At 38.8% G+C, this 19589-nt stretch overlaps 2 protein-coding genes across 4 annotated transcripts in view; one reads left to right on the top strand and one right to left on the bottom strand.

Moving 5' to 3' along the window:
* Positions 1-14470, bottom strand: part of LOC113670389 (sorting nexin-29) — a 14890-nt gene extending 420 nt beyond the window's left edge. The window contains exons 1-25 of the mRNA XM_089183727.1: positions 14311-14470; positions 14109-14179; positions 13299-13351; positions 13149-13223; positions 12957-13003; positions 12504-12593; positions 12109-12193; positions 11919-11989; positions 11493-11554; positions 11257-11362; positions 8654-9944; positions 7431-7595; positions 7082-7115; positions 6952-6988; positions 6580-6643; positions 5300-5428; positions 4862-4959; positions 4393-4468; positions 4028-4064; positions 3531-3647; positions 2702-2854; positions 1998-2072; positions 1528-1593; positions 846-985; positions 1-434 (exon numbers count right to left, since the gene is read on the bottom strand). The exon at positions 1-434 is cut by the window's left edge and continues 420 nt beyond it. Coding sequence (XP_089039853.1) covers positions 356-434; positions 846-985; positions 1528-1593; positions 1998-2072; positions 2702-2854; positions 3531-3647; positions 4028-4064; positions 4393-4468; positions 4862-4959; positions 5300-5428; positions 6580-6643; positions 6952-6988; positions 7082-7115; positions 7431-7595; positions 8654-9944; positions 11257-11362; positions 11493-11554; positions 11919-11989; positions 12109-12193; positions 12504-12593; positions 12957-13003; positions 13149-13223; positions 13299-13351; positions 14109-14179; positions 14311-14347 — 3258 coding nt within the window. The 5' untranslated portion in view covers positions 14348-14470 and the 3' untranslated portion in view covers positions 1-355. The remainder of the gene's footprint in view (positions 435-845; positions 986-1527; positions 1594-1997; positions 2073-2701; positions 2855-3530; positions 3648-4027; positions 4065-4392; positions 4469-4861; positions 4960-5299; positions 5429-6579; positions 6644-6951; positions 6989-7081; positions 7116-7430; positions 7596-8653; positions 9945-11256; positions 11363-11492; positions 11555-11918; positions 11990-12108; positions 12194-12503; positions 12594-12956; positions 13004-13148; positions 13224-13298; positions 13352-14108; positions 14180-14310) is intronic.
* Positions 14050-19295, top strand: LOC113670388 (calcium-regulated heat-stable protein 1). 3 transcript variants are annotated; one of them, XM_089183745.1, is made up of 5 exons: positions 14050-14201; positions 14456-14592; positions 14821-15008; positions 15907-16029; positions 17990-19295. In XM_089183745.1, the coding sequence occupies exons 3-5, from the start codon at positions 14827-14829 to the stop codon at positions 18135-18137; spliced, it is 453 nt and encodes a 150-aa protein (XP_089039871.1). In that variant the 5' UTR covers positions 14050-14201; positions 14456-14592; positions 14821-14826; the 3' UTR covers positions 18138-19295. The 3 variants fall into 3 exon arrangements, with proteins under 3 accessions (XP_089039871.1, XP_027042330.1, XP_027042331.1); XM_027186529.2 differs by lacking the exon at positions 14050-14201 and having other exon boundaries at positions 14436-14592; XM_027186530.2 differs by lacking the exon at positions 14050-14201 and having other exon boundaries at positions 14471-14592; positions 14825-15008.
* Positions 19296-19589: the final 294 nt, after the last annotated feature.

Raw genomic sequence — 19589 nt, 5'->3', positions numbered from 1 at the left:
ACTCTTGATTCGGAGAAAAACGTATGAAAACATTAAAACGAACTTTTTGCGATATCTGATTTCTTAATAAAAACGCACTTTTCGCAAATTAAAATGTCGCAACCATAGAGGTTCACAATAGGATACATTTTTATTTTCCTCGTATGCATGAAACCTTGAAACGTATTCGTCAAACAGAAAAATAATCAATCGGTTGTCGATTTGATGAGTAAGAAAATGTTACTTTTAAACTTGAAGATACATTTGATGATCATGTTCTGACCTCTCCTTACTGTAATCGTATATTTGTTTTGGTAATGTTAGGAGAAATACGCCGCTGATCATTGCTGCAACTTCATGATGGGTGAAATTGTACTCATAAGCCATTGTAATTTACTGAGCGTTTTCTCCCTGATGTGGTCTCTTTCTTTGTTTTTTCTGGTGGGAAAGGGTCTCTGTAAACAAAGAGAAAATTTCTTCATTGAAATAAAAATTGAAAAAAGTTCACCTTGCCTACGTGAAGGCCCTCGTTATTTTAAAATTAATATCATTAAACTATTATTAAAACAGTACTGAAGGACGCGCGTTTTCCACCCATGAGAAGATTCGAGACGAGTCGGGAAGAGGTTTGCTGGGGGCCTGGCATGTCTAGCTAAACCCCTTGCTACTCTGCTTTTTCAATTTTCCACAATTTGATTGCAACAAAACTGCACCACATGTTTGAGAAGACACTTTACGAGGGCTTTAAAAGACAAAGGCAGTTTACGAATAGGGCAAAAAACATACACAGTGCTTTCCTTGGTTCACAACTCCTTTCCGGCCTTGAAACTTGATAAAGGAATACAAGGTTGTTGTTTGCTACTTACGCAAAGAAAGGAAGAATTTGTTGTAGGATGTTTTTCGTGGTTTCGCTACGAAGTTCCTGGTTTGTTGTTACGTGCAAATTTACGACTCTTCTGACGTAATCCTGTAACATTCTTCTACGATCCTCCACAAACCGAGCATCCTATATGAAAGAAAAAAATCAAACAAAAGTTTGAATACCAGAGAGCGCTTTTCCACCGAGTGTCGTAAAAACTAAAACCAAAGAATTTTTCTAGAGGCCAATCAGAAGATAGCAAAATTTTACTGAAGAGCCAATCAGAACTCAAAGTAAAAACAAGCAAAATCAAAAGCGCGGGAAAACGCTGGTAAACAAGTCGTGATTGGTTTTCGTTTTGCAGCTGATTGGTTGAGCGAGTGGCGTGAGTTTCTGGACCAATGCAATCTCGAATCACTCCCAACATTCAATTGAAAATTGCTCCATGTGTGCTGCGATCCATTCTTTGACAGTAGCGTTTAGTTCACGTGTAGATGTGTACGTAAGTAACATAAAATAACCTCATGCCTGAAATATAGTTTGGATAGTTAAATTGAATAGTCTAGTTCCTTTATAAGCCTTTTGAGCTCCAGCACTCAAAGGGCTGTTGCAGATAATCTTGTCGCTGGTGAAAAAAGGAGAAAGGTGGAATTCACCAGATACAAAATGATAAATACAGTTACATTTACCTTGTTTCCTATCGTCTTCTTGGGTGGAAATTTGAAGCTGTCCACAACAGGAAATTTTCGACGCAGCTGCAGAAACAGGCAAAATAACAAATTAGCGAGGAAAGACAAAAATTACTCTCATTACCTCAAATGTAGTTAATTGAAAACATCCGCATACTAAGATGTACCATCAATTTATTCTCATTCCAGACAGGGAGGTCATTCACACGGTATCTCTCTCCACACCACACCCCCCCCCCCCCCCACCTTAAAGATGCAACCCAATTTATCACACCGAATTTCATACGAGATAAAATAGCTGATTGCTTAGCCTATAACTATTCAGAGAGCCACGTCTCCACGGTCCAGGTTTGAGCCCCGACACTTTGTTCTTGAACAAGGCATGTTACAGGTTAGTACAAGAGGCTACTTAAATGAACCGGCACTTGAGCCACTTTTCTAAGGGAATTACACAGAAGATTAATTCGTACCGTTTTATGCAATACAAAGAATTGTGAATATCTACGATAAACGTTCCATTCGTCATCTTTTATCCGCACGTAGACCTAAAAGATAAAATACAGAAATCGGGTAAACTGGAGAAATTACATCACTAAATTATTATCAGTTTCTTAGCCTGCAGTTGTTCTGTCGTTTGATAGGTAAGTCAGTATGTAAATCCGTCAGTTAGTCCGCCAGTAAGCCATTAGTCAGTCAGTCGGTGGGACTGTATTTTCAAATGTAAGTTAGTCCGCCAGTTCGTCGCCCTCTTCGTCCCTCATTACATTCGTCTGTCATATGGCCAGTGAGCATATTAGAAGGAAAGCTGGGAGGTTGGACAATCAGTCAGTCAGTAAGTCAGCAAGTCAGTGAGTCGGTCAGTAAGTTAGTCAGTAAGTCAGACAGTCAGTCAGTCAGTCAATCAACCAGTCAGTCAGCTCATCGATTAGGTCAGTCAGTCAGTCAGTCAATTAGTCAGTCACAATTAGTCAGTCAATCAGTCAGTAAGTCATTCAATCAGTAGGTCAGTCAGTCAGCTCATCAATCTTTCAGTCAGTAGGTCAGTTAGTCAGTCAGCCAGCTCGTTAATCTGTCAGTCAGTTGGTCAGTTAACCAGTCAGTAAAGTCAGTCGGTCAGTCAGTTAGTCAATCTGTCAGTCAGTTAGTCAGTCGGTCAGGTAAACGAACATCTTACCTGATACACGTGGTGGACATTCGATGCCCCCCCTCTGAAAAACACAGATGGTATCCACACATTCACTAAAGGTCTGGTACCGACTGATATCACCGTAGGGTCAAATTCTGAAAGGCTTGATGAGTCGTCAGGAGTTTCCAGATCTTCAGGAAGCTAGAAAAAATAAAAAAAAAGCTTCGGTTTTAACGCTAGGATTAAACAATGATGTCTCTAGAGGCAGCAATTTCTTTTATTTTGACTCGTTAGTTGGCCTAGTCACCATTTGAAGAACAAACACTACTCAAGAAACACACTCAAGAGAGGATGACTGTGCAAAACATTCTATCCTTCCCTCTTCCTTTTCCCGGCTGAACTAATTAGAGGCCATATTTAAAGATGTTCCTTGCGCATTGTAGCACTGGTTGAAACTAGCCTGTGAGGTGGCTCTCATTATTAGTCCTTCAGCAAGAACGTTTCCTCGCACGCAGGAAATTTTGAAGTCTTGAACAACGCAAGCCGGTGAGAGGTCTGTAAGGGGTCTGGCACTGATAATTATTAGTGCCAGATCCCCAGCAAACCTCTTCCCGACTCGTCTCATAGCTTCCAGCAGGTGAAGAAATGCCTGCTCCCAAACTAAGTTCCCCAAGGAGAATAGAGCCGATGCAGTCTAATTTCCCTGCTGCCAATTTGTTTTTGTACGTTAGCCGTCATTTCTACCTCGTTTGGTTAGTTAATAAGTCAAAGTAACAATGTATACATAATCATATGTTTCAGTCTCTCGGCAGTTCGCTGTCTTTTATTGTAACCATTCTCGTCACAACCTAACTAGTTCCGTTCTTAAACTCCTTACCGGGCCTCTTAGGTTCACAAGCTCTTCTCGTAATCTCCTCACTTGATACTGGTAACGGTTCACTTGCTTATGAAGTCGCTCGTTAAATTCTAGCAGTTCTCCATGTAAATCGGCGACCTGGAATAGAAATAACTATGGTTGGAACTCGGAGCCGAAACAAATACCTCGTGCTACGGTAACAGCTTGAATTCCGAAGCTCAAGACAGAATTTCCTTCTTTTTCGCCGAATAAAACTGTACGAATGTCAAATTGGAGGAGACTACAAAATAAGAACATGGGATTGTATCGCCCCATCCCTACCCCTCTCCCTCCTTTTGACTGTCGCTCACCCCCCCTGACACAAATTTCTTTCCCCAACCTTCCACTTAACTAAAAATCAAACACGGCAGCTATAATCTCCACGAAGAAAAAAAAACGAGATTACACCTTCTCTTCAGGCTACTAAAGCCGCGACTGTAATGACTTACAGCTTGGCCGCGCACTTGGCGTTTTCTCACCTGAATAAGTTTCCTTTTATATTCCTCAGCCTCTTCGCTACAAAACAACAAACAAGACATAAAGGACGCTAATAACAATTTAAACAGGATATCAGTGAACTTTTTTCTCTAGTGTCTAACGTGGCCCGGGATTCCACTGGTTTTGCTTAACAGTCTGCCCTGCGATTGGCCAAGAAACCTCGCGCCACTCTCCCAGCCAATCAGATGCATTACTGAAACCGGTCGCTATATGGTTATTGAGGTTTTCCACGCTTGATGCCGCTTACATGAATTTACGTCAAGTTCTTATCAATTCTCTTCATACTTCGTTTCGTTTCAACCCCATAAACAGATGCACCTCACACAAGGAAGAAAAAAAAACAAACCTTTGTTGAAGGTGTTCTGTGAATCTTTCTGGTGGCAAAGGAGGTAACACGTCATCTTGTCTAATTCCAGACAACGCTGTCACAGCAAAGGAAACGGAATTATTAATATCAGGACATATACGCCTTTCACAACAATAGTTCACAAATGGAAAACTTTGGATCCCATGGTAACCAAAATGATAAAAGTTTAAGTTTGAGCGGTCGCATTCGTCAACAGTTTACCACCTGTTTAATTTTCGAGTATCAGGGCCCTTAGAGTATCAAGGCCCTTAGAGAGACAGCGAACGCGAACATATACAAAACGTACAAAATAAGAGGGAAAGGAGGAACGTATAGAGAAAGTCACACCCTATAACATAACGATGTCCTTTCGCCATCAGGCCTCTCCCTGGATTCGGTAAAACAATCTCAATTTTTTTGCAAGTTTATGGCGCACAGGTCACAGGCATCGTTTCCGATGATGCGTTACCTTCGGTTGTTTCAGATGACTTGTTGCGCAGATCGCTTCTCAGCGCTTGTACAGCTCCGACGTATTTTTTCAGCTGATGCTTTAGTAACTCGTTTTCTCTGCAAATAAGGTAATCAAACACTTCAGTTCATCAATAACCTTAGGAACTGTCCGAAAATGGAGGGAGGTGGCCAAATCGGCCAGAAGTGAACGAAATCGGACAGAGGTTCGTAATTGGACGGAAATGTCCGAAACCAGATAGAACCGTCCGGAAATTACGATAGTGTCCGAAATTAGGTGGAACAGTCCAAAAATGAGGGGAAATACCCGAAATCAGGCGGAATATTAAAAAACAAGACAGAATCTTCCGAAAATTACCCGGAATCGGTTAGAGGTTTCCGAGCCAATTCATTGTATAAGGATGAAAAGTGTTCAATACTCAGTTTAAGTTGAGTGTACCTGGATAAAGACCGTATTTTGGCTGCGTTCAAGTTCTCTTGTCTTTTTATTTCCTCCTTGAGGTCCTCAGTCTCTGTTTGAAGTTGAAGTGATTTCTGGCGCTCTTCCGCAAGTTTATTTTGAAGGGTTCTAAAACCATGAATAAGCGAAATTGTTTTACAACGACAAGGACAACTACCTCTTCTCAAATTTTCACATAGACATGCCTTGCACAGGATCACGGGGAAAATCCTCTGAAGGCTATATTAAGCTTTCGGAGAAGCAAAACCATGTCACCATATTCACCAGGAGCCAGTTGTATAAGCAGAAGAAAACGCTTTTCAAACGGATAAATTGCTATCCAGCGGATAAGTGATAGATAGCAAAACGTACTGCACTATTCATCTGCAGGGTCCAGTTGTATAAAGGTCGGATAACGCTATCCAATGGATAAATCGCTATCCAGCAGATAAGTGATAGCAAAACATAAGTGATAGCAAAACATAAGTGATAGCAAAACATAAGTGATAGCAAAACATAAGAGATAGCAAAACATACAGCGTTATCCACCGGATTGAGTTTTATCCAGTGGATAGCGCTATCCAAACTTCGAACAAGCGAGGCCTGATAAAGATTTATCCTATGGATAGCGTTATCCAACCTTTGAACAACGGGGGTCAGGAGGAAAGATAAGCTTATCAGCCAAGTTATAAATAAGGGAAAAATTTGTGAAAAAGTTCTTTGGTCTTTTTGGATAGAAATTGTTACTGACTTACAAAACTATCATGGTGTTTCTGGAAGCTTCGGCCGCTGAAAGTGATTTTGAATTCATTACTAATAATAATAAAAGACAAAGTTTATGGAGAAGTTATCATTCTTCAAGTAGAATCCATGCAGAAGATTTTTTGTGATTCAAGCACACCAAAAACTTACGTAGCAATTTGAAAGATTAGGGATAGTAAACGCGACAAGGAACTTCAATAATATTCCTCAGAAACATTAAAATGAGCTCTACAGTTTTCTATGATTGCGTTGGTTTTGCTTCTCTTCGCCCTATGATTGGCTAAAAACAAGGTCCACCTTTTCAACCAATCAGATGCAAAAACCAAAACCAATCATGTTTCTTAATCGCGCACGTTTTCCCGCCCTTCAGGCCGGATGCTTGTAGTTCTCATTCCCCTCACTCATCTCATTTTGTTTGGTCGTCGTCTTGGTCGTCGTGATTACTTAGGTTTTGGTTTACCGGCATTCAGTAGGAGTGCACTTTAGAAGTAACAAACCACTCTGACAAGTTAACTTACCTGTTATTTTCTTCCATTTCATCTTTTCTCAGCATCATGGATACAATCGCCTGCTTTAGTTCACCTGTTGAAGATGCAAGAATCAACTCAAAATTAAGACATTGGATGTTGAACTCAATTGAAGACGCGCATCAACATAACTAAACCCATCATATATTTTCACCAACGCGCGGGCGCGGGGATTAAAACGTTACCATGTTCACCAATAGCGTAGCTCTATCTTTCTGCACACGACTCACACACAACCCACAATTCCTCTATTCGCTCTAACGAAGGGCATAACGCTCGAAACGTCAGCTAATAGAAACTCTTTACGATGGCCAGTTTACATTATAAACCGATAAAATCAAATTATACTAGTTATTTAGTTACCTTTGCTCATTCCATCTTGTCTGCTAGAGAAGTCTCTCTGGAAGAAAACATTTACACTTTTAAATGTACTTCAAAATACTAAAAAATGTAAGTCAAAAATAAACAAACAAATAAAAACAAAATAACTTACGTGCCCAGCTTGATTTTCAATAGATGCAAATCCCCTGAAAAAATTACAAACATCTCATGGGCCAGAAAATATTTGAAAGTCAAAACTAAGAAGCCAGCGCTAGGCGCGGGAAAACATGGAATCTACGTTAAGCGAGGGGAAATTTGTATCTTACTGTGAATGCTAGAGAAATGGTACATACATTTCCTTTGGTGTTTAAAGGGAGATTTTTTTTTTAACATCAAAGCTTCTTCATTTGGTAATCATTTCCTTTATTCTCGTGACCATAATGTGTGATTTAAGGTTGATATTGTTAGGAGAAATTAGATGCTGGTCACTCTCAGGGTTTAACGGGTTAAAGAGAATTTACCGCGTCATAATGTCCATTCCTCTCTGAGCATCGGTACAAGCTGCAAGGGCAGCGGTAGCTGCAGAAACATCCGGTGACGTCATGGAACGCGCTCGTCTGTTGTCATTGTGAGGGGAATCATCCTTTAGTTCAGGGAATTCTTCGGCATCCTCCAAGTTGGACCAGCTGATAGGGTTGGGAAGGAAATTTTGTTGGAGAATTAATTTATTCGCTTAATTCTGCTGGAAATTTCCATTAAGCAGTATGGGAATTGTCCCGGGAAAACAAGTTCTTGTGAGAACGTCTACCTTTTATGGTAATTGATCAGTTTGAATTGAGTTTCGAAAATAATCCGGGATGGGATCGGTTTTGCTTTAATTTCTTACTTCGCCCTGATAATTGGTCCTGAAAACTCGTGCCACTTTCTCGACCAATCAGATGCAAAAATAAAACCAATCACGACTTGGTCACCCGCGCTTCCCCGCGCTTTCCCGCGCTTTAGGCTGTTTTTTGCGTTTTTGTTACTTTGAGTTCCCATTGGCTCATTAAGGTATTTTCCTGTCTTCCGATTGGTCGTTGTGATAAATTTGGTTTTGGTTTGACGATATTCAATCGAAAAGCACTCAAATTGGTGATTTGGTACAGCTTAGGGTTGAAAGACAATGTTTGGTTCGTTTACAGTTTATGAATCTTCAGTCAAATGCTCCTAAACTATTCCTTATGGTGTCTGTGAGAGTATTTGGGTGTTGCTTGTAATAAACCCAAGTTGTGAACTAGAGAACTAGATCAGTTTTATCTTCACCAACAACAAGACGTAAAAAAACATAAAGAGAAGAAAAATAGAAGGCGTTCACTCCCTCCTAAGGGTTCGAATCCTTTTTCAGAAAAAAATTTCAAGGACTTTCTAAGACTCAGATTGATTTTTCCACGACACCAAATTTTGCCTTAAACCCTTAAAAATTCCCAAGATTTCAAAATCAATTCTCCTTACGATCTACATGCATTTCCCATAACGTAAATTCTGAAAAATTTATTGCTCGAGTTAAGGATATTTCCAGGACCTGTTGTCTTTTTCCAGGACTTTCCAGTCCTGGAAAATGTCAAATAAAATTTTACGACTTTCCAAGTTTTCCAGGACCCTGCGAACCCTGTCACCGTTTCCTAATTTCGCGGATTTCATCTTGTCCCGCTTATAACTTTCCAATTTAAAAATTCCAGGGAAAATAATTTCTCCTTTTACTAACCTTGACAATGAGGTAGAATCGCGGTCGTTTTCCATTGAAGCATCAGGCGCACAATAAAATGTGGACTGTGTCCCAGTTTTCGCTGTAGTAAGGTCACCCTCGGTCAGGGGAACTAGGGATTCTCCGCTGTCCAACAACACCACGGGTTCAAATGTACCAGGCTGCAATTCAGCACCAGTTGTAACTTCGTCATAATCGTTCGAATCATTTCTTAACTCTTCATTATCCAAATTTTCTTGACCATTCATTCTTTCTACTATCCCACTTGGACTATATCTTAAATCTGGGTGTTCCTTTGCAACAAAGGAACCATTTTTCATGTCCACTCTCTCGATCAGGTTTAAAGGGGTAGAACTTTTTGGCGGCGCCGCGGCATCAACAGCTGGTTCAGTAGCAACGGCTTCTCCTTCCTTAATATTTATCTCAACTACTTTAGGAACTTGAAACTGCGCCATTGAAAAGTTTGCGTCAGTCTCACTGTCGTCCTCTGTTAAACTATAAACACGAAATGAATCTTCACTCGTAAGTCCTTGACTCAAATCATCTTTTTCTTTAGAATAATAACTTGCTTTCACAGTCGAAGAACCATCACTGAAACGTTTACTTTCGAAAGAATACAAATCGTTTTCACTTAGTTTGAAATCATCTTGAGGCAGAAGCACAGGTTCACAACTTTCCCCATCGACAGTTGGTATGTCTGTGGATATCTGTTTCTCGTTGTGATGTTCCGTTTCATATTTTACCTCCTGTGAGTTTGTTTTTCCTTCGTCCATCCTGGGTTGCGCACGCAAAAAATCGACAGTTTCCAAAACAAAATTTTCCGTATCCTCTCCTGCAGGGGATTCCTGTATACCCTCCCGATTAGAGACATACTCAGATTCCGCTGTCATCTTTCCTGGAACCTCTTCCAAATCGAAGCTGTTGTTTTTACTCCCTTGCGGTGCAATCTCGACAACGTTTTCTACAGGCAAAGAGCTGTCAGGCAAAGAGATGGATTTTGTTATATCGGTAAATGCTTGTTCATTTACATGCGATTTCACCTCAGCTGAACCTTCAGTCACCAGCGGGAAGTTACCTGGAAAGGAGGAAGCACGGGTGTGGCCTAAACTCGAAGTCTTCGAGGCAGAAATTGAAGTAGGTGTTTCCTGCTTCACTGTTGAGACATTAGGAGGTAAATCTTTTCCATCCGTTGCACTGTTCAGTGGAAGATTGTTATCATCTTCGATGGCAACAATAGCAGCATTTCGTTTCTTCTTCTTCTTCTTTTTCTTTTTTTCTGTTTTAGATTCATCTGTTGATTCGAAGTCAATCAGTCAGTAGATCAATCGGCCATTTGTTGGTCAGTTAGTAGGTCAGTCAATTGGTCAGTCAGTGAGTTCATTCATTAGTGACTCAGTGAGTGGGTAGGTGAGTCAGTCAGTCAGCCAGTCAGTGGGTCTGTCACTCAGTCAATCAATCGGTGATTCAGTGATTGAGTAGGTGAGTCAGTGAGTCAGTCAGTTAGTCAGTGAGTCAATCTACCAGTGAGTCAGTGAGTGAGTAGGTGAGTCAGTCAGTCAGTTAATAAGCCCGTCAGTCAATCAGTAGGTCAGTCAGTCAGTCAGTTAATAAGCCCGTCAGTCAATCAGTAGGTGAGTCAGTCAGTCAGTTAATAAGCCCGTCAGTCAATCAGTAGGTCAGTCAGTCAGTCAGTCAGTTAGTCAGTTGGTCAGTTAGTCTGTCAGTCATTCAGTCATTCTGTCAATCAGTCAGTCAAACAATCAGTCATTTAGTGGACCACTCAGTCAGTCAGTTGTTCAGTCAATTGCTCAGTTAGTAAGTCAATCAGCTAGTGAGCCAGTCAGTGAGTAAATCAGTTAGTCAACCAGTCAGTGAGTCAGTCAGTGAGTCAGCCACTGAGTTAGTCAGTTAGTCAATCAGTCACTAAGTCAAACAATGAGTCAATCAGTTGGTCAGTGAGTCAGTCAGCTTGTCAATCAGTCAGTGAGTTAGTCAATTAGTCAATCAGTTGGTCAGTGAGTCAGTCAGTGAGTCAGTCAGTGAGTGAGTTAGTCAATTAGTCAATCAGTTGGTCAGTGAGTCAGTCAGTGAGTCAGTCAGTTAGTCAATCAGTCAGTGAGCTTGTCAATCAGTCAGTGAGTCAGTCAGTCAGTCAGTGAGTCAGTCAATTAGTCAATTAGTAGGTCGGTGAGCTGGAGAGTTGGTGAGTCAATGGGTGAATCAGTCAGTCACTCTATCAACCAATCACTCACTCAATAGCTTAACCAATCTATCAATTAACCAATATCTCCATTGATCAATCAATCAAAAATGATTTCTCCACAATGAAGAACTCATACAAGGCAGTAACTCAGCACTGGAATAAAGAGGAACAGGAAATTGCTTAATCTGGGATTTTTGTTCATGATTTCTACATGTTAACTCTCCCAGGTAACAGGTTGATGTTTATTATTACGGGAATACTTGTTTTACTGGAGATTGTTAGGCCTATTTCTACAGTCTCCTCAAAAACAATTTGATATTGATCTTCTTCATGTCAGAGTTTGTTTAAAGATTGTTTCAAAGACCCAAAGTTCAGTTTAACACAACAGACAGATACTGACCAGTGAGTTCAGCAGAGTACACTGGGAGAGGTTCCACAACAGGTTTTTGTGGGAAAGATGGTAAAATATTATTGAAGACATCTTTGTTGATTGTTAATGCTGGGGCCTGGAGGAAATGAGAACAGTGCTGGATTAAGTTTGCCATAGTTTTGCTCATAGGCAACAAAAAAAACAGTCTCATGATTAACATAACCAACAAAATTTATTTTCTGCAATACTGTGGCTGTAGTACTTGCCTGTTTTACAATGTTTAGTTCCTCACTATCAACAGTAAGGGCAAACAGAATGGAACTCAACCCTGCCAAGATACAACATCAACAAAAATGACATCAGAATGACAATGAACAATTCACGAGACAGCAAATCCTATTGGCCACTTACTGCCAGAGCAGTTTTATTAGCATGAAAAATACAGGGGGGGGGGGGGTATTTATAACCTTTCTTGGAAGCAATTGGTGGATAGCAACCCCAGAAATTTATCGAGTTTCTTTGTTTGCAGTCATTCATTTAGACCCCTGGATGGATTGAGGTTCTTTGAGAACAGAACACATTGCACGTTGACTTGGCCAAGTGCACAAACCTGGCCCATTCCAACCTGAGTCTGGTAAACCAGTAAACTGACTATTAACCTCCCCCCCCCCCCCCAGTTACAACAGACTCACCTGCAGCAATCATGGGAAGCATACTGGCACATTCTTGATCCATAAGGAAAGCTTCCTTCTCATAAAATTGACTGAAGAATTCCAAGAATCCAACATGAATTTGAGTTAATCTCCTAACCACATGCAATGTTGAAGACTAAAATGGTTTATTAGAATAAGGCTCACAAATGTCCGAGGCTAATCAGCTTACCTTAAAAGAGCTTGATTATGCAGTATGTTATGAAAATATCTTTCCAGCAAGTGTTCATTCAATGAGGACCTCAACCAAGCACGACCTTGCAAAAGAGCAGAATATCTCTGACAAAAATGTATCACAAATAGATTGCATGTTGCTGTGTGTTTGTTAAGTTATAGATCAAAGATGATGTCAAAATGTGGGAAGAATGAAAAAGTGGCACACTAAGCTGATTGATGGAAATTATTATCACCAACACAATCTAACCACTCACTCAAATGGAGTTAATGTTACCCCCAACTAGAAAAATCCTGATTATCTTTCTCCTGTGCCATGTAAATTAAATTTGCAGAGCAATGGAAATCAAAGTTTCCTTTCTGGCTTAAAGGTGGAATCAAATTTAAACCAACCTCGTCCTGCATCTGTTGTTGCTTTCTGAAGCTCAAGAAATCTATCCAGGTCAAGTTTTCCCAAGTGAGCTTTCACAAAGCTCCAAAAGGCTGGAGAGAGAAAAGCTATTCATTGATAAGAAATAAATTATAGGTTGTTTTAAACATGTAAAAGGAGCAACAAAGAAAAATTGGAAAGATTTCAGGTAAAAAAGGTTAAGAGAACTACCAACACAAATCAAATAATCAGGAAAATCGTTCAATGTAGGGTTTACAATCTGGTGGTAAATTAGTGATTTATTGTAACCGCTGACATCCGATTAGTGCACCAAGCTGTTACTATGTTGCTCACCAAGATAGCAATTAGAACAATTTCTCAATTGACAACTGCTTTATCTGCAAAAGTCAAGAACATGGTGAATTGTGTTGAAACAGTGATTTTGGAAAACACTGAGCTTGGAGCTCTGTTGGTACCTGAATCTGGGTCTAACTTTACTATTCCTGCTGCTTGGCCAACTTGCCTATGTGAAGTGAAAATAAAAATGCTTGAATTTCATGAACACCAACAGGAGAAGTGCTTTACATATAACACTGTATTGTAATTTTTTATAGTACTTCTTAAGAGTAATTCACAAACACTCATGAACATTGATGAAAAATATTTACCTAAATGCACTAACTCTGGATTTTTTAAAGCCATGTTGGAAAACTGCTTCCAACTGAGTTAGCAGGCAAACAACCCTGAAAAATTCATAACCAGTCACAAGGTAAGTTCTTGCATCCTTAAATCATGATATACACATCTAATTTCATTACCTGCTGTCTCCATCCGTGGCAAGTTCTGTTTTTCCTCCAAATCTAACTTGGCACTACCAGTGAAAAAATAATATAAATGTCTTCACTTGAAAACTTCTTTTACAAAGTAATAATAATTCATAAAAATAAATTCAATGTAAGTATGTTTTTCAATCCTTTGAACATTGTAAGTGACTAAGATCATATTTCTCCTTATATCATCACTGCTGAATCAGACTTCAAGGTAATGAGAACAGAGGAAATGATCACTGATTAAAAGATGCTTGGAAATGTTAAACAAATTCTCCTTGCTTTTATTACCTACTCCCCCCACCACCCCTGGCCATAACTTGACCAATTTTGTCTGTGAATCTTTAATATACAATGTCACATTGAAGATAATCAAGATGAGATGGGAACCATGTTGAAGTGTCATAAATACACTGTACTTCAGCATGACTGCTTATTGAGGAAACTAAAATACTAGTAACTTAATCCATAAGATACAAAATGGAACAAAAGTCTTGTACAAATGCAAGCTGAGCAATAGAGAAAATTAATTTCGCAAATATCTACATTTCAAATAGAAAAATTAAAAATGAATTTCATTTAAACCAAGGGCAAAATTGAAAATTTTTCACTTTCATTTTCCTCTCTTTGACAACCACCCATTTTTCAAGATAGATTCCAAGACTTAAGTAATTAAAAAGCTAATGTTTAACAAATGGTGAGCAAACTATCATATTCTAGAACGTCTGCTGAATTATTTGTCTAGTCACGTCACATTGATACAAATCACCAGTATTCCCAAAGCAAGTATCCGATTTTTACCTGTTTTACGGCATCAAGTAATCTATCAAGCAGATGCTGTCTCTCAGTTTCTGTATTCTGCTGCTGGCCTCCTTGTTTCACACAATGACAAAGGTAAAATACAAATTCAATATAAGTTTAAGCAACAACGCTTATTCGTGATGTAATATCCAAGATTCCAATTTCATGCGACGTTTTAGAAACTTCAGAACATTGATCTTACCACTCATGATATACTTCTGAGAAGACGTTACAAACATTCTATTCGCCGAGAGCAAGAGATGAAATCTGAGATGAAAAAGGAAGTTTTACGGAAGAAATTGATTGTGACCTTTCACTTCAGACGCCATGTTGTTTTGTTTCCCCAGGCTTTGAGCTCAAACATTGACAGAGAAGAGCTGGGAATGGTTCTTCTCCGGAGGGAAGTGGAGTGAAGTTGGAAGTGGTGTCGTGCAAGATTACTTTACAGCCTGAAGCCAGTATTTAAGATTATTTCTTATCAAAGGTGAGGTAACTTTTATTGAATGCATCAGTTAAAAAATCAGAAGGAGTAAATCCTTGTAAAACCCTTTTTTGTTGTTTTGCGTGATGGTTTTAGGATTAAATACCCGAGAGCGATGCATTGGTATTAACATAATCTGAAATGCACAAGCGAGGGCCTGGATTTTGTCTCGATTTTAACTAAAAGAAACGCTCATTTCTGCTTGACGTTTTCGCTCGTAAATTTATGTAGTTAGGTATGTCTTCTGAACACAAAGACGGCCAAGTGGAGATCGTGGAAGAAAAGCCAGCTGGAAGCCCTAATAAAGACCATAAAGAAAAGAGCTTGTCAAGTCCAGAGGGCTCGCCTATGCACCCAAGAAAATTTCCATTTAAAATACCTAGTCCTGTACCCACGAGGCGAACTAGGACTTCTTCCCAGTAAGTAATTATCCCATATCGTAAAACAGTGTTTGGATGTCAAAGATTTCGCTGATTTCAATCAATGCAATTTATTTTTCTCAGCTGTTGTTGTTAGTATGTTATTGAAATTGTAAACAGCATGTAAATTTTTCTTCGAGAGTAACTCTTAAATGTACATGAATTAATCTTAATTTATTTGTCAAAATGTTTTTTTCACTTTTCCCTTGGTTTTCACAGATCTTTTTGAAAAGACCCAAGATAACAATTTCTAACCAGACGAGTGCGTCTTGGTCGATTTAATTTCACTTAAATATAAATCTTATGTTGTTGAAAGAAAGTATTTCCATACCAAGTGGCCAAGTCCCTTCTACTCCCCTGAATTCTTGCAAGGATTAAATTAAGTTTTCAATATTGCTATCAGTAAAAAGACTGCATAGTCAGATAAATTTTCGGAATCATGACATTGTAGTCCTAGTTTGTTCCTGTCAATATTTTTGTCCTAACACTTAGAATGGAAACCCTTTGAGGAAAAAATTGTTCAAGCAAATTGATAGATAGTCCAGCTATGATGAACCTTTAATCAACCCCCAGAAGAGATTAACCTATGACTTCTCCCTAAAATATCCATACTTTATCTGGCAAAAAGATAATGAAAATTTATCTGGTAGAAGTTTCAATCTTGATCTAGCTAACACCAAATTCTAGTAACTTATTTACAAGGAAATGTATAACAGTTAGAGGGGAAAATCACCAATCAGATCATGGGAATTAAAGGGGAAAAAAATGATTGGATAAAAAGTGAGCTCAGAAAGATCCCTCTCCCCCTCTCTCTTTAGAGTGAATTGTCTTTATCTATTACATAGATGTTACATTTAATGAAATGTAATGCTGAATGTCTTTTAAATTTTAAATCTAGATCAAGAATTGCATCAGAATCTCCAGAGCAAACAGGAGTCTGTAAGAATTTTTGTCGGAACAAGGGTCATGGTTTCATTACCCCTGATGATGGAGGAAAGGATATTTTTGTGCATATTTCTGAGTGAGTATAAAATGAGTTATTAAATAAAATATGGCTTCTGTAGGTCATGAAAGTAATGTAATGAAATTTTTAAGGTGAAGCCACTTTGCCCTGAAGGATTTTCTCTTAGCATCAGTGCACTGTCACAGAAAGAAATTGAGTCTTATTTGAATGTACAATCAACCATAAGATATGGACACATCCAAACCAGACGCTAGACACTTTAATCTCCCTAATCATTGTAAGCCGTTCAGGGCAGTATACAGTAGTTTACAGCCTCTCCCTATATCTAGGCAGCTCAGAAAGCCACACTACTCTAGAACAAAGATTTTTCTTTCAAATCAGCACTCTCAATCCCCACAGTATCAATGGGTGCTTTTCATTCCACTAATTTATTCTTGTTTACTTGTTACCATATTCCCACCAATAGCGTAGCACCATTTTCTGCATGTAAACATGCACACAACGCACAATTCATCCATTTGCTCAGTCTTAGGGCTAATGCCTGAAACATCAGCTTTTTAGCTCTTTACCATGGCCAATTTACATAAACAGATCAGTTGATGATACAGGTTTACCCTGTCATAGGATATTCTAGCTTTGGGGTCAGCTGCAATTAAAGAAATTGCAGAAACAAAGCCTGAAAAAGGCCTAGACAGGACAGTTTGTAGAAGCACCCATGTAGTATCTGGGAGCTACAGGTTTGAAACTGTGGAAGCAGGAATTCTTTTGGGTTTCTTTTCTACAATGTTTTTATTTTCAGCCTCCCTGTGCAGATCATTTCTTTACTCCCATGTCATCTGCAAATCAAAATACTCTACATTTCATTTAATTGTAAAATGTCATGTGCCTTGAGGCAACAGAGTGGTAGTAAGCTTCACAACTACAAACTACTTACAACTACAAACTACTTTGTCAATCCCTCTTTATAGTGGCCAATTTATGTTTTCAACTCAGCTGTTAACACTAAATTACTTACAAACTACTTAGGTGGTGAAGACTTACCTCTTTGATGTTTTCACATAGCAGGCTCAGTGGTCCATATAATCATAGCAAATGAACGAATCTGCAAATTGTTTATTTATTTGAAAGTGTCTGTTGCAGACCTCAAACTTGCCTACCTATATGTAGAGAAAATTATTCACCAGCAGGGAATCAACAACAATACCCTCACCTTTCCCCCCTCTCCCCACCCCCACTCCCAGCCTTAATGATATCTGTTTGAAAAATTTTGCCTCTACTAAGATGCTCAAAAAGAGTTGATACTGCGTGGAAAAGTCTAGGCTATGTGCAGTTCCTTCTTTTTTTTGAAGTCCATTGGGCAAGTTAAAAAAATATCAGTCTCCCCTCTCCCCTAAAAGTGATGTTAGCACGCCACTTAACTCTAGGAAAAAGGCACACAGAAAAATAATAATATTGATAGATAAGGCTCTTTCCAAAGCTGGTTGGCAAAAGTTTGCCTGAACATGATTTCCACCAACAAGTGCTTTCAGGGCATCAGTCTGCTCTGGTTTCAATGGTTTCAGCTAACACATTTTTTGAAACTGTGATAAAAATTCCTACAGCTCATCAACCTTAATAAATCTTGGATGTTGGCAATTCCTTAACATGCTTCACTGCTTTTGCAGTTTTCAGTAGATAGCCAATTACATATATGCATTGTGAATGCAACACAGAGGTCAAACTCTCTGGATCAGTCTGAAGTCCCTACTTTTTTGTGGCTCACTCCTCCTCCCTCCCTCTCCCCATTGTCCCTTTTTTTTTTTTGTTTTTTTTTTTGCATATTATTTTTATAATTGTTTTACTTGCATGAAAGACTTTGCCAAAAAAAATTGACTCCTTGAAGTCCAGGGGTGATCAAAGTGGTTAATTTTATGGCACAGTTTCCTTGCTGTTGAATTTATTAAAAAATTGTTGCACAACATTGATCTTATGAGTTGGTTTTTGCATAAAAATTTTTTTTTGTTAATTCTTATTTCAGTATTGAAGGAGAGTTTGTACCCAAAGAAGGAGACAGAGTGTCCTTCCGCACTTGTCCTCTGCCTCCAAAAAATGTTGAGAAACAAGCAGTGATGGTAGTGCTAACTGAAATGAAGGGTGCACATGAAAAATGGTGGAATAGTTCTTAACGGAAATAGACACTTGAACATACTTTTAAATGTATCAATGGTTTTTAATGGTTGATACAGTAGAACTTCACTAACTTGCATCTTCAATGGAAACAGAGAACATTTGAGACAGTGGGGGGAGGGGGGGTAACCCTTTAAGGTGATTGCTCAGAAAATAAAAGTTATTGCACAATTTTTTAAAACTTTTCCTTAAATGTTCCCTACCAATACATGTTTTAAAAAATAAATTTAAAAAGATAGGTCACCTTGCTTGTTTAAGAGATATGATGGGCCAAACTTAATTTTCAGAGGTGATTGATTAAGATGTAATTTCCTCTTATAATATCTGTACATTATCCAGCAAACAGGCAATGGGAATATTCAAACTTGTCAGGTAGAAACTTTTATCAAATTCTCGTTACTAATTTACAAGGACAATGTAACAGGTAAAGGGGAGAATTAACAATTATCTCTTGGAAGTGAAAGGGTTAGTCGGCTAGTAGTGCAGTAAATAACTTAAAAATGTACCAGGAGGGAAATATTTCCAAGTTTTAATCAGCACGGAGTTTGAATCACTGACTTCAAGGTAGTGAGGTTCTACTGTACCTGTAAAATCACCTAAATAATTTCTATGGTAGTGATCTAGCACTAAAAGGTTTCAAAACGGTTGTCTCTGTGGTCACCTTTTTCAGTTGCTGTTTTGTAGCACGAGACTGGAACTTTCCATAAGGTGGAAATTCAAGCTAAAACCTCCTCTAATTTTAACTGAGGGATAGATTTCCCTTGGACTACACAATTTTGATACTTTTGTATTTTTCCATTGGAGCAGTTTATGTTCAAATATCACTTGCTGATCTGTATTATCAGGTTTTGATTTCTTTGTACAAATTCTAAAAGACAGTATCTAGGGGTTTCAATGAAAGCCAGTGAACTTGCCAACAAGACCCCTCATTGCTGCCTTTAAGACCCCTCACCACTGCCTTGTTAGCCTGCAAGCAGGCTTTCATGTTAGGGTTTTGCCTTAGTCCCTTTTCTGGTCACAGCCATGATTGACAGCTGCCTATGGAAAAGGTTATTAAAACCCTTCATATCATGTTTCATTAGTGTATGGATTTGTGTTTTGTGTTTTGCTTGTTGATTCACATGGTGAAACTGATATTATTAAAAGCATAATCGACATGTGTTTTCAGATCTCTGTTATTTGTTCACTTTTGGTAAAAGTGAACAATAGCTCTTATTTCCAGCTGTTTCGGCCAATGTGATACCAACGCATCATGGACAGTGGACTGACAGTGTTTAGAAGGCTGAAAATTGGCCCAAAACACTTATAGTTGAAAATATTAAATTAACATACATTTGTCAATTGCACTATACTTACCTATGTCCTTTATTCTGTTTTTATGCTAAAATAAGCCTTTTTAAACCATCTTTAGGCTGTATGTACCAAAATTTTGTAGCCCTTATGGTACTATT

Source organism: Pocillopora damicornis, chromosome 10, assembly GCF_964200805.1.
Source record: "Pocillopora damicornis chromosome 10, jaPocDami1.2, whole genome shotgun sequence".
NCBI lineage: Eukaryota > Metazoa > Cnidaria > Anthozoa > Scleractinia > Pocilloporidae > Pocillopora > Pocillopora damicornis.
Note: the sequence above shows the minus strand (reverse complement) of the source record. Positions and strands in the feature narration are given on the sequence as shown.